Raw genomic sequence first — 13,006 nt, forward strand, 5'->3', positions numbered from 1 at the left:
CTGCTGGGCCCCAGCCCATGGGATTAGGATGGGGACGAGAAGGAACAGCATTGCCTACACCGCATTCCCGCCCTCTGTGCGCTCATTCACCTCGTTCCGGCACTGGACCTCACCACTGACAGCATGGAGAGAGGTGCCCAAAACATGCCCCTCTATCTTTCCGTTCTTGAATGACGATGGCCTCCCCTCCAAGAGACTAAAGACCACTGTGGACACGAATACTCATCGCACCTCACCCTCTTACCCCCTACATGCTGAACCTGGAACACAACTGGGAGAGTAGGGGGCCAAGGGCTGTGCCAACTCCAAAAAAAAAGCTCTCTGGAGTGGCGGCCACAGTTGGCAGCAGCAGGGAGTCAGCATCCCTCCCTGCAGCTCCTCTGTGCCCACCTCACTCCTGCTCAGCTCTCTTCACTCCCTTACACCTGCCTCCCCTGACCTCTAGGAAAAGTCAGGGCCATTTATCACCCACCCTGTGGTACCAGGCTCTTTCCCTCAGTTGACATCAACCAACTCCACTATTATATGTTTAATGACTGGCATCCACGTTGGATGGCAAGCTCTGAGAGGATGGGGACTGTGTCTGTTCTGTTTGTTGTTGTGCCCTCAGTTCTTAGCACACGCCTGGTACATCCTGGGTGCTCAACCAGATTCAGTAAGTGTCTGAGTGCACGAGTGAGGAGAAGCTTCCTCAGTGCCCCTTTCCAGGCTCCGAGGAGCTCTGAGGCGGCTTCATTTTACAAACACATACTGACCCCAGGATTTCCAAATTTCCTTTTATTAGCATTTTATTCTCAATCCCTATTACCTTCCTATAAGAAAGGGCTTTCCCCAGAATTTTACTGCTCCAGATCTGACTCCAGGCCTGCACAATGGGCTATACACCATGTGTGTGTGTGTGTGTGTGTGTGTGTGTGTATGTATATATATATATATATATATATATATACACGATCAGATGTTGAGTCTACTTTCCTACACAGGAAGTTTCGAACTTTTGAAGAGAAGCCTTTCAGCCACAGTAGTACTGATGGGTAAAAATTCTTGCTGGCAAGAAAAACCACTAAGGTGGTAAAAAGAAAAATGCTTTATAGCAGTGCCAGATCTCCGGGAAGAGCATCCACTGTCAAAAGGTGGCCCATGGGAGGTTTATGGGATCGCTGTTGCATTTGGAGCAAACAGCCTAGAAAATCTGTCCAATGACTGTTGAAGTCCACCTTCTGGATGGAGAGAGATTTATAGAGCACCCTAAGTGTCAGCACCCAGGCATGAGCAGAGCTTTTGGTGGGGGTGGGCTCAGTCGGCTGCGTTGGGCCTGGCCTTCCCCAGCGCGGTGTGCTGCGGCCCGCCGGTGCAGAAGGCCGCCTTGGCTCTTGGGGGCTGCCGAGGCTTCACGGCCTTCTCGGGGGCCCTGCGAACAAGCAGAGGGTGGGGTGAGTGGGGCGCCCCTCGACCTCCCCACATTTTGCACCCAGTCTTCGCGGCTGTGAAGACAAGCCTGGCGGTTGCTGAGCTACGTTTCGTGAAGGAGCTTCAGGAGGGACTGTAAATGAGAAGAGACTCGTGGCACAGGAACAGAAAACGCAAGGTTTCTTCTCCCATTTTCTAATTTCTTGTGACCATTCTTGCTGAGCTGACACGGTCAACCCTCAGCCGCTAAAGGGGCCTGGGCCCAGCAGGTGGGCTCCGAGACAGCCCCCGCCACACCCCGCTAGCTGTGTCCCGCCTGCGGCACTTCCCTGAGCAGGACCTTGGCCGTCAGTCCGCGGGCTCTGGGTGTACGCAGCTGTGCCGTAGTGAAAACCAGAAGGCCGGCCGTCAAGATGAAGTCAGAGGGCTCTCGGGCAGCCTGAGGCAGGGCTCCTGCAGGCCAAGCAGGGCTCTGTGCCCTTGCCCTCCAGCAGGTGAGATGACCTGCAGGCGGCCAGTCTGCAGGAGGACGAATCCCAGCCTGTGTTTCTGACATTCTTCAAGAGCTAATTTCTTCCTAATATCTGGCAAGAAGATATTTCACAACTGGGTATTCAAAGGAACTGGGCTTGCATAGTTTATGAGTTATGGGGAAGTCAGTTAGTAAAACTTTCCACGGAAAGTTCCGCAGAACCTTAGAGAACCAGCTTCATCTGAGATTCTGATTGCAGGGGAAATAGTGTGAGGGGAGGCCAACTCACTTGGACAGGACATCCATGGTCTGCTGGGTGGCCAGAGTCCTCTTGTCCTGTGGTCCATATAAGAGGGTCTGGAGCTGAAGACACTGCAGAACACCAAGTAGTAATTGTGAGGTTATGCAAATGTCACAGAGCATTTTGCAGGAAAATCAAGTCTCCCTTAAATGAGAGAGAGAATACTTCATTCATAGACCCATGCTATGACGGAATTAGTGTATTCTGAGTTTCTTCCAGGAACAGTCTGACCTTCAATTTGGATGCCCTGAGGGATCCAGGAAACAAATGTACAATTTTAGCACTATTTTATAGAACCCTCTGTGACTATCCGTATGCAAAACTATGTTTAAAAGTTATGTTTCTAGAAAATAAAGGCAAGAACATTGCTATTGACCAGAGGAGGGGTCTCTAGATTCTGATTTTAAATGACCCTTGCTACAGCCCAAAAAACTTTTCTTCTTTTCTAAATGTTTTTGGTTTTTTGTAAAGAAGTGCTTTATCTTATATGGGCTTTCTATATTCATTACTATGCAGCAATTTCTTAGGAGTTGATTTATTTAGGAGTTAAATATTCAGCTGTATATTATCCAGGACTGGCTTTGGCTTGATTTCTCCCTTCTGCTTATTGTCCTGCCATTTGGTTGCTTATACTGGGCCAGGGATAGAGATGAGAGTTGTGCCCAAAATGGTCAAAATAATTTTGAAGAAGAATGAGATGGAGGAGCTTGCTTTGCTGAATGTCAAGACCTTTTATAAAACTAGAGTAATTAAGACAGTGTGGTTTTCATCCAGAGACAGACAAATATATCAACAAAACATGGCAGAGAGTCTAATACTTGATAGATTGACAGAAGTGGCCCTGGAGGGTCCATGAGGAAGTGCTGAACTAGTCAGTAAATGGATCTGGTTTTCCAAATGGAAGGAAATGGATCCCTACCCCATATCAAACACAAAAATTAATCCCAGATAGATTGAGAAACTAAGTGTGAAATTAAAACTTGGAATTTATAGATGAAAATATTGAAGGATACGTTTATGATCTTGAGGTAGGGAAGTATTTCTTAGACAAGATCCAGACAAACCAAGAGTAAAAGACTGATGAAATTTAACTATATTAAAATTCAAAACATCTGTGCACCAAAATGCACCCTAGGCAAGGTACAGACAAACCAGACTGAGGGAAAATATTTGTACAAAACTGGAAAAGGATTAGCATAAAGCACTCATATAAGGTAATGAGAAAAAAAGCCTACCAAAAGAAAAATGATCAAAAGATATAAACAGATATTCAAAGAAGTTGAAAACAGAATGGCTAATAACCATGCCTAAGCTCACTAGTAACCAGTAATGCAAACTAAAACTTCAATGAGATTGCGCCTTCACCTACCAAACTGCAAAAATTATAGTCTGATAATGATAACACCAAGCTTTGTCAAAGATACGAAGCAACAAGAACTCTTTTATATACTGATAGTGGGTGTTAAAGTTGGTACAACCAATTTGGGAATATTTTGTAGAACAATTTGGGAATATTTAGTAATGGATAAGTAAATTGTGATATATGTGTATCATTTATGTATGATACCACACAAATTTTTGATGTATGTCGCCACATGGATGAATCTCATGATTATAGAGAGGAAAAAGAAAATAGCAGATGAATGCATATAATATGTGTGTGCATATTTGTATGTAAAATAAAACCATAGTAAAATAATAAAGATGAGAATGATATCTAATTCAGGATAGTAGTTATCTGGAGATGGGGTGGGGAGGGGGCTTCAACTGTATGGGTCATGTTTTATTTCTTATACTGAATAGTAAACTCAGAGGTGTTTGTTATATTATTCATACTTTTCCTTATATCTGAAATATTTCATATTTTTAAAAGATTGAATTCATTTTTCTACATGGTAACAGCTAGAGTCAAAAAAGTGTGATGGTTTGGGGACATCATACTAAAGACTGTATTCATTCTGATTGGCCAACTGTTTTTAGGTCTTTCGGAAAATTAACACGCAGGCAGCCAAAATCCTTTGTCTTTATGAGCTGTGGAAAACATCAAGACCATCGGAATGTTTGGTTCAATCTGAGGAATTGAGAGTGTGGTTCTGGAATCTGAGAATGTGGTTGTCTTTTGGAGGAAGGAAATATTATTAGATGAAAATATGGCAGGATTTTTTATATAACAGAAAATATTCATTATTTCTTAGCTGAATTATATAACACCAAAAAAGGAGTAAACATTTTCCTGTTATTCTATTTAGTATATAATCCAAATTCTGTAAAGGTAAGGATCCTAGCCCTTCCGCCCAGCAATCCCCGGACTTTCTGAATCTGCACTGGGGCCCTGGCTTGGCCTAGGCAATGTGCTGCTCATTCCCTGGGTTTGAGCTAGCGTTGCTTTAATCCACAGAGAGATTGTTGTGACCTTGGAAATTTAGGAACCGTGAGAAAGTTCTGTGTTGCTTTGAGGGGAAGAAGATGGAGAGGGACACTCATGACACTTGATGTAACCTCTTTTAGCACTCTTCCCCGTTTGGCTCACAGCTGCTGGGAGCCTGGGTACTCGCCACCCAAAGCCTGGCAGAGGAGGCTCAGATGGGGACAGCGTGCGAGAAGCAAGCATGCTCTCCCTCATCCATGTTAGTCGGGGAGAGGCCTCTCTCCAGGGCTAACACATCTTGCCAGACAGACTTCATTTTCTCCTACCTGGCCAGGAATACCTTCACTCGGTGTAAAAGATCAGGTCTAATTTTAAACCCACCCAAACTTCCCTGTTTACATATTTATGAGTGCCTCAGATGCAGCTCGTTTTGAGACGAGCTGATGTTGACATGCAATGGTGTTAATTCATTCACTGAAGCATTAGAATTTTACTGACATTATAACGATTATTTGAGAAAATCTGAGGTCTCAGGACACTCTGCCTTAAGAGGTGGCCTCCAAAATCTGAAACTCAGGAGGAATTTCCATCATACTCCTTTGGTTATTGAAGTTTCTTCTCCCTGGCCCCTCATCCTCTAGGGAAGGAGATATTATACTATTAGCTGAATATTCACGATTCCTGGGAAAAAGGACATGGCAACTGACAGGACTTAACACGGATTCTCACCGGTTCTGCTAACCACATCTATCCCAGACCTTGTTGCTCATTTCCACTGGGGGTGTCAGGATAGTAGAGAGAGTGGAGTTAGGAGAGAGGGTCGTGGTTGGGTAAAGCAGCCCTTTTCAATAATCAAGCCCAGAGAGAGGTGAGCCCATCCCTATCCTACCCCCTATGCCCCAGCAGTCAAGACTCTTCTCTTTCTGGTGTTATTAGGTTTTTTTTAAGGCTACTTATACTCACTAAGGGACTTTGCCCAAAACTCTAGCTGAAGAGGGAAGAGATGTAAAGGGATGTCAACTAGGAGAGGGAAACAGACCCTCAGCCCCAATCCCTTTTGTGATGACAATGCCCAGGGAAGCCATACCAGGCGCCGAGACAGGAAAAGTGGTTCATCCAGTAATTGAACTTGTCTTCAAATGCTATGTGTTTTAAAAAGTGAAATAATCCATTACTGACTTTTACTAGGAAACGTCTTACATAGCTATATATTTATCTAAGAAACATAAATTGAATTTTTCAGTGTTCTGTGGCTCTTAGCTAAATTCGTTTAAGCATTTTTGTGTGAGGTAGGTTTTGTTAAAAACAGGTATTAGAGACAAAGTCAATAAATGTTAATTGAACCTGGCAGCCAGGCATTGTAAACATCTCGCTGAACTAAGTAAAGAACTCCTCAAACCTCGATAGGAGAACATTCTCCATCATAAATAAAGGTATTCTGTACTCTCCAGAATCTTCCAAGGAGGCCAGTGCACTCTGGTCTGAAATCAGCTTCCAAAGGGTGTTTCTCATTTTCCTTTTGAGTGGACAAAAAACAAATTTTGAGGATCCAGATGAAGTTTAGGAAGCCATTATATTGCTTGTGTTCTCTTTGATTTTACCTGCAGGGGTTGGGAGAAGTCACTTGTGTTTTTATTATACCTTAGATACCAAACAAGGAGCTTTCCTCTCTCTCCCTGCAGGAAGACAAAAGGGAACTCGAGCTTTCACAGCAGCCTGCAAGCTGTCCCCAAAGGGGCCATGTTTGTCTTGCTCACCTTTGTGTCCCAGGGCCTTGCACAGTCCCTAGCACCTAAGATGCAATATTTGCTAAATGAATGAATAAGTAAGTAAAGCAAAAGTTCAACTGATGAAATTCTTATATGACAACCTTAGGACATGGCTGGACCACAGGGCTACTGAAACCTCTGGTAGGGAAGCTCCATTGTGGGTGCAGTGTTACAGACCTCCACCGTCATAATCTGGGCATGTTCAATAGCAGAAAGAAAGAGTGCTGTCCCCCAGGTGCTGCTTTCTCTTAGGTGTCATTCATAAAGCCAGGGGAGTTAAGACACAGTCTTAAGCATTTGATGAGAACCTTAAAAATTATATTTGACACGACTTTGAGTTTTGAAAGTTAGGTTTCTCAGGAGCCCAGGAGCCAAGGAGTCTGGATAGGAGGCACCGGCTTGCTGTCCTCCTGGCTGCGGCCCACCTCTGTGCCCCAGAGCTCGCACCCTTCCCTGTGTGGACATATGTGTGGACATAGCTCGCACCCTTCCCTGTGTGGACTGAGCCCTGTGTGGGCTCAGTGGCAGCTGCGGCTTGGAGGTTAGCTGACTGAGTCTACTCTGGCTTTAGAAAACCACAACAGTTTTAGAAAACCTGAACTCACAAGGAAGCATATTTTCTGATTTTGGGGGGACCTCTGAAAATCTACAGTTGGTACTCAGGGCCATTTCTTGTCATGGCAACGCCCCTGCAGAAGTGGGTTGGGGTGCCTGAGCCCTCCTTTTCTCCCTCAACCTTCGGTCTTAAGTCCTGAAATCACATCATCATCTCTATTGGGAAATTTCCAACAGTGAAATGCTGCTGGGACACATCCTATTTATTAACAGAGGCGTTGCAGCCAGGCTGCAGCTAAAGAGCCATCTCAGTTGCAAGGCTATGCAACTCAATAATGGAAAATGGAGAAAGACATACTTTTTCTTGCCTGGGAAAGGTCTGTGCCAAGCCTGTGTATTTTGTCTTTACGTGAAATGAGAAAGCCAGAGAAAGGTAAAAAATTTCAAATGATTCTAATGCTCAGAATCTGAAATCACTACTCTTCTTTACACATATTATCTGATGCTAGAGTATGTCCATGGAGGAGAAGTTACCCAGGAACACATGAACTGTGCTGCTATTTTCATGTCAATTCTCAAGGTTAGTATTAAGAAGAAAAGAAGACGTCAGAAACCAAAATACGTGGAAGTATGAAATGTCTTAAATGTTTAGAAAAACACAAATATGCTTTTCATTTACTAATCTTTACAAGGCAAGCAGAAATGATCACTTACTTGGGGAAATGAAAGGACAAACCAAGATACCGTTCATCAGACAGCATTGTCCTATAGAAACAGGGTCACACGGGGGTGGGGCTTGGTTTTCCCAAGCCCCTCAGAAACCAGCCTTGTCCTCTGGACCTGCGTCTTCTGCTGCAGGCGCACATTCCCGCAGATGTTTGCTGAGCCCCTGCCAGACACCAACCCTGAGTCCACCTCAGTGATGAAGCAGAGGATGGGGGTTTCCAGTGTAGTGTGGGAGCCAGGCATTTAAAAATGTGTAAACAAACATAGCATAACGACTCATGGTAAGAGCTGTGGAAAAGAAAAAAGAACATGGGCTATGAAAGAATAAAGGGGGGGTGGTGTCAGTAGTGGTAGAGGGTACTTGGGTCAGTGAAGGCCTTTCTGAGGTGACATTCAAGTTGAAACCTGCAGGATGGGGAGTCAGCCATGTGAAGAGCACCAGGTCGGGGGGAGGTGGTGGTGGGGTTCCAGGCAGGAGGAGTGGCAAGTGTCTGAGGCAGCATACCCTGCCCCGCTCGCTCTCTCTCTCTCTCTCTCTCTCACACACACACACACACACACACACTCAAACACGCACCTGCAGCTCCCTTACCTGGAAGCCCACTAATTCTGAGACCCAAGGATTGCTGCACAGGTGGGTAGGAAGCCTCCCATGAAAGAAATACAGATAGAGTAGGACCAGGGGCCCCGGGACAAGGGAAATGGGAGAGGAGGAAGAAAGGGAGGGAGGCCCGTCTGAAAAGCCCTCCCTGAGTATCTACGATGCCTGTCTTGGAGTCGAGGTGTCATCCTTGCTGTCTCCCTCACTCGTCACCTCTGAGTTGCCAAGTGCCATGGGTTCTATATCCTACTGACGTCCCTTGACTCCCCCACGACTTTGCTCCAGCCCCTGGCCACTGTCTTGGAGCAAGCTACCATCAACCTTCTCCAGGATAACTGCAACACAAATATTTAGAGAACAAATGCGTCAGCAGGACTTCCTGTGGAGGGGCCTCCTGCTGCGTACCCACATATAAATTCAGGCTTTGTTTTTAGAGTGGACAGCCAGCTGTTTGTAGAAAAGCTGGGCTTGCCTATTTCTGAGCCAGATAGAGCAAGAAATCGAGCCCCCTTAAAAATTAAGCTTTTCAGCTCCCTCCTGATGTGGAGCTCGGCCATCCCGCCCAGTCCCTCCTGAGTTGGTGCAGTAGCACCAGCCATTCCCAGCATCACTCTTTCCACTTGCTAAAGGTCACACTGAATTTATGTGGAAGGAGATTTTGCCTTTCTCGCCGTCTCTGGCAATCCACCCATAAACTCACACTTCTCCTGCATCCAATGAGGTTTTGACAAACACCAGAAGGTCACAGGCCAGGATGGTCTGTCCACACCCACAGTTCTGCACCCTCCAGAACTTGATGCCAATTTGGGAACTCCTGAGGCATTGTGCAGCCACGAAGCCACTGTAAGCGTTCCCATATTGGAGGAGCTTTCCATAGCAAATGTAGCCTTGTCCTGGGCAGTCTGTGTTCAGTGCCTATATATGTTTTCTAAGGGACAGGGAAGGTGGGAGGCGCTGTGCCTGGGCTGCCATAGTTAGGGGGCCCGACCCCAAGGAGAGCAACTCTTCCTGGCAGCTGACGACACAGGGCATCCTATTGCCAGGAGACCTGGAATTCTGATTTCCACCCAGCCTATAGCAGGCAAGGGAGGCTCCATGTTTTCCCCACAGAAGGTTAAGCCCTTGACCCCTTTAACCATCAGCTTCCATTCTTATACTATATCAACCAATTTACAAACATCTCCAAGTAACTAATGAGTGCTTGAAGTGTCTTCAAGCACACTTCTCAAACCAAGAACAGGATTCTGTATACAAAATCAATGTCATTATGACCTTCCTTTCTTTCAAAAAGGATCTGAGGTGGATTGCTGCAGCCCAGCAGTGGGTTAGTCAAAGATGATTAGAAAAATCAAGATCAAGGGATCAAGGACGAATGAGACTCTACCCTTGAAAGCAGTATGGGCTAATACAGGGCTCTGCGGGGACTCCAAACTTGGCTCTGGATTGCCTGGTATCCAGGGCAACAAGGAAAACACCACAAAAGCTAAAGGGAAAGTGAAACTAGGCAGGCCGCTGATGGAATGACAGGACATGAATCATGTATAAAATACAGCCGTCTGCAGAAGGCTCTGTATGTTTGGCCGGTTGGAGGAACAGCAAGGACCTGACAGTCTGTTCTAGAGACTTGACCTGTGGCCACGTAAGACCTGGCCAGGGTTGGCTTTCTCACAGTCAACCTATGAATAAAAACCATTTTCTTTTGCCTTTCTTCAAATGATTCATCGTAGTGGGCTTTGAATTTCTTGGAGAGAGAGGTCACATAAAATTGTTATTCTTTTATGGAAAATGTTTATGTTCACAGCTATAAAGTAATCAGGTAGTGGATGGAACCCTGACGATGACAGTACCTAACAGGGAGGCCAGATTAAGACGGGACCCAACCCTGGTAACTGGGCCTGGGATTAGTCCTGAGATGCTTCTGACCTAGGAAACAGTATTTGTGAATTCTTGTTTGCAGCCTTTTACCTGGATGAAAATCTAGTTCTCCATGTTGCAAAAATGGGAACTTTTGCAGTGGAAATTTCCATCTGGAGCCAACAGAGTTCTCCAACGTTCCCCTGCAGATGCCTTTGAAAGAAAGATCAATAATATGGTTTTCTTTTCAGTAACTTAATCCCACTGTCTGCTTTGTTTCTCGTGCCTTCCTGTTTTTCATGCCCACAGAACCATGCCTGGGCCATTTAGCACAGGAGAGCACATCTGGAAAGTCCAGTATTCAATGGATTCCTGCTCCAGAGTTGAAAACTTGGGGGATGCAGCTGTTGTTGTGATAAAAACAAGAGAAACGCTGGGCCAGTGGCTTTTGAGAGCTGCTGCTGCTGCTGGCTCTGCGGAGCCCAGCACTGAATACGGCATCGGAGAAAGTCCAGCTCAGGAGCAGATGTGAGAGCCACGTTTAAAGCCCTGTGTGTGCCCTGGTGTTCATGAAGTGGCCAGCCCTGTCCTCAGGTGGGTACGTGGGGACCAGTGGAAATGAGGACTGTGTGTACCACAGCGGCCATGACCTGCAGACATACACGTTTCTACCCTTTTCTCTCTGACTCTGGCAAGTGGCCAGATAGCTTTAAAATGTCAAAATCATTGTTTTTAGGACTGATTGGTTAATGAGGCCAAATGAAAGGTAAAAATGTCACCAACTTTCACTGCAGGCTCTGGGAGTGATGAAACCTGGAGTTTCTTGAAGCTGAGCTGATACTCAGCCCCGTGGGTGGGCCTGGGGCCCAGAGCAGTGATTCTCAACTTCCCCCTGGAAGCTAAAATGCAGGTCCCTGGGCCCCTGGCCCTTTGCCCCAGACTCTGGTTCAGAAGGTGAACCTAATGCAGGGGGTTTAAGACCCACGCTTGGCAAACCACTGGCATTAAGGAAAATGTGGGCTTTATTTAACAGTAACTTACCCATAGACAATTCACTTCTAGGAGCCTCAGGCCCCTCATCTGTAAATCAGAGCTATTAAGGTCTGACCTGGAGGGTTGCTGTGAGGGTTGGGAACGATGTATGAGCTGCCATAGCAGCAGTAAGCCTGGCCCCCAGTGTGTGGTCAGTAGTGGAACCAGCCTGGCCCCACTGGAGTCAGCAGGGCCACATGAAGGTTTGTGTGGCTCCAACTCAAATTCTTGCACTTTTGCTAACATTTGCCCCCCTCCCCTATTCCTGGGTCCCTCCCCTGCCTGGGGTTGAGTGTCTAGGCTGAACCCTCAGAAGAGTTTTTCCATATTTCATCTACCCTCCTCAGGGGAGAAATGAGGAAGGGGGAACAAAGTGGAGACTCCCAAGGGCGGGTGGTGTGCCTTGGCCAGGACAGCTCCGCCCTTTCCTCCATCTGGGCCCTTCAGCGGACTGCACTCTGCACCCGGGCAGGGCCTGGCACTTACCAAAGCAGCCCCACTCACCTTGCCTCATACCGGCCTCAGAACAACTATGGGAGTGAAGGAGGGCTTGGGGTTGCTGTTTTCTCTGTTTTACAGATGAGAAAACTGAGGCCTCTTGCCTCGATTCTTCGGCCACTCCACTCCATTCTCAACACTGTCCTCACAGTGATTTTTTAAAAAAAAAATCCAAAGAACAAATATAGACCTATTGTGCCCTACTTAAAATTCCCTCAGTGGCTCCCAGATGCTTAGAGCCAGGTTCAGAAAACTTTTTCTGCAAAGGGCAGGTGGTAAATATTGTAGGCTTTGTGGGCCAAGAGATAAAAATCCAGCTACTATGTAGGTACTTAACCTAGCAACAGAGGAAACAAATGTCCACAAACTTTTGTCGATGAAATTTAAAGCATAATAATAATAAGTACATTTTTTGGGTAATCTAGTTCTACTAATGAAAATAATGGATTTCTTTTTTTGGGGGGAGGATAGAATTTCACTTAGCTGTGGTTCAAAGTCAGTGTTCTCTATCAAATCAATTTATGATCACCTGTAAAATCATTACAGATTTGATAATCATCTGTAAAAAACCATTTTTAACTAAGGGGCCACACAAAAACAGGTAGTGGGCTGGATTCAGCTTGCAGGCCAACGTTTGGGACCCTAGCTTAAAGGATCAAGTCTCAGCCCCTTAACTGGCAAACATGGCAGCGAGGTCATTCCCAGCCACTTCTCTGCAGACAGGTACCCCAACTGCTTTTTGCTTCTTAAATAGGCTTCACTCTCTTGCCCCTGAGTCTCCTCTTCCACCTCGTTTCCAACATGGGAATTCCTGTCTCTGCTAGGCTATGCTCTTTTTCAGGAATACTTATCTGGACACCTTCCCTAATCCCCTTTCTCCCGTTGATCACAGTGTGGACCTGTAGCACAATACTGAGCACATAATATCAGAGTTAGGGGTTTACAGTCTGTAATTCCCCTAACTGGGACTGGGACTCTCTTAAGGGAAGGGGCTATGGCATGCCTATTATACTCAATGCACATGCCCCCAAATAGGGAGGGGCTCTAGTGACCCTGTCCCAGGTCTTCTAACTATGGGACCATGTTTCTTGCACCACCTCCACTGCAGGCCACCCATCGGCCTTGAAGGCACCATGTTCTTACTCCCCACCACACCCCTGGCCTCAGCTGATTGATCTGGGGTGGGCACTGGATCCAAGCCAGGCCTCTCAAATTTTCCCTGAGAACTTCCAAGCTGTGACTGAGAAATGGCAGCAGGGGTAGGAAGTAAAACTCTGGGGGGCTGGCCACCATGATTTCCATCTTGAGGGGAGATGCTGCCATGAGAGAGGAGTAGGGGCAGGTGCAGAGAGAAGCAGGCAGGAATCCTGGGCAGAGAGAACCCTGGTGGCATTCGAGTCTGGCCTTGGCACTTTCTCCC

General features: G+C 46.3%; 1 protein-coding gene across 2 annotated transcripts in view; it reads right to left on the reverse strand.

Moving 5' to 3' along the window:
• Positions 1-395: 395 nt before the first annotated feature.
• Positions 396-13,006, reverse strand: part of TTC23 (tetratricopeptide repeat domain 23) — a 121,940-nt gene continuing 109,329 nt past the window's right edge. For both annotated transcript variants that reach the window (XM_061181808.1, XM_061181809.1), the window contains 2 exons: positions 2,172-2,254; positions 396-1,411 (listed from right to left, as the gene is read on the reverse strand). In XM_061181808.1, coding sequence (XP_061037791.1) covers positions 1,297-1,411; positions 2,172-2,254 — 198 coding nt within the window. In that variant the 3' untranslated portion in view covers positions 396-1,296. The remainder of the gene's footprint in view (positions 1,412-2,171; positions 2,255-13,006) is intronic.

Source organism: Eubalaena glacialis, chromosome 2 (genome assembly GCF_028564815.1).
Source record: "Eubalaena glacialis isolate mEubGla1 chromosome 2, mEubGla1.1.hap2.+ XY, whole genome shotgun sequence".
Taxonomy (NCBI): Eukaryota; Metazoa; Chordata; class Mammalia; order Artiodactyla; family Balaenidae; genus Eubalaena; species Eubalaena glacialis.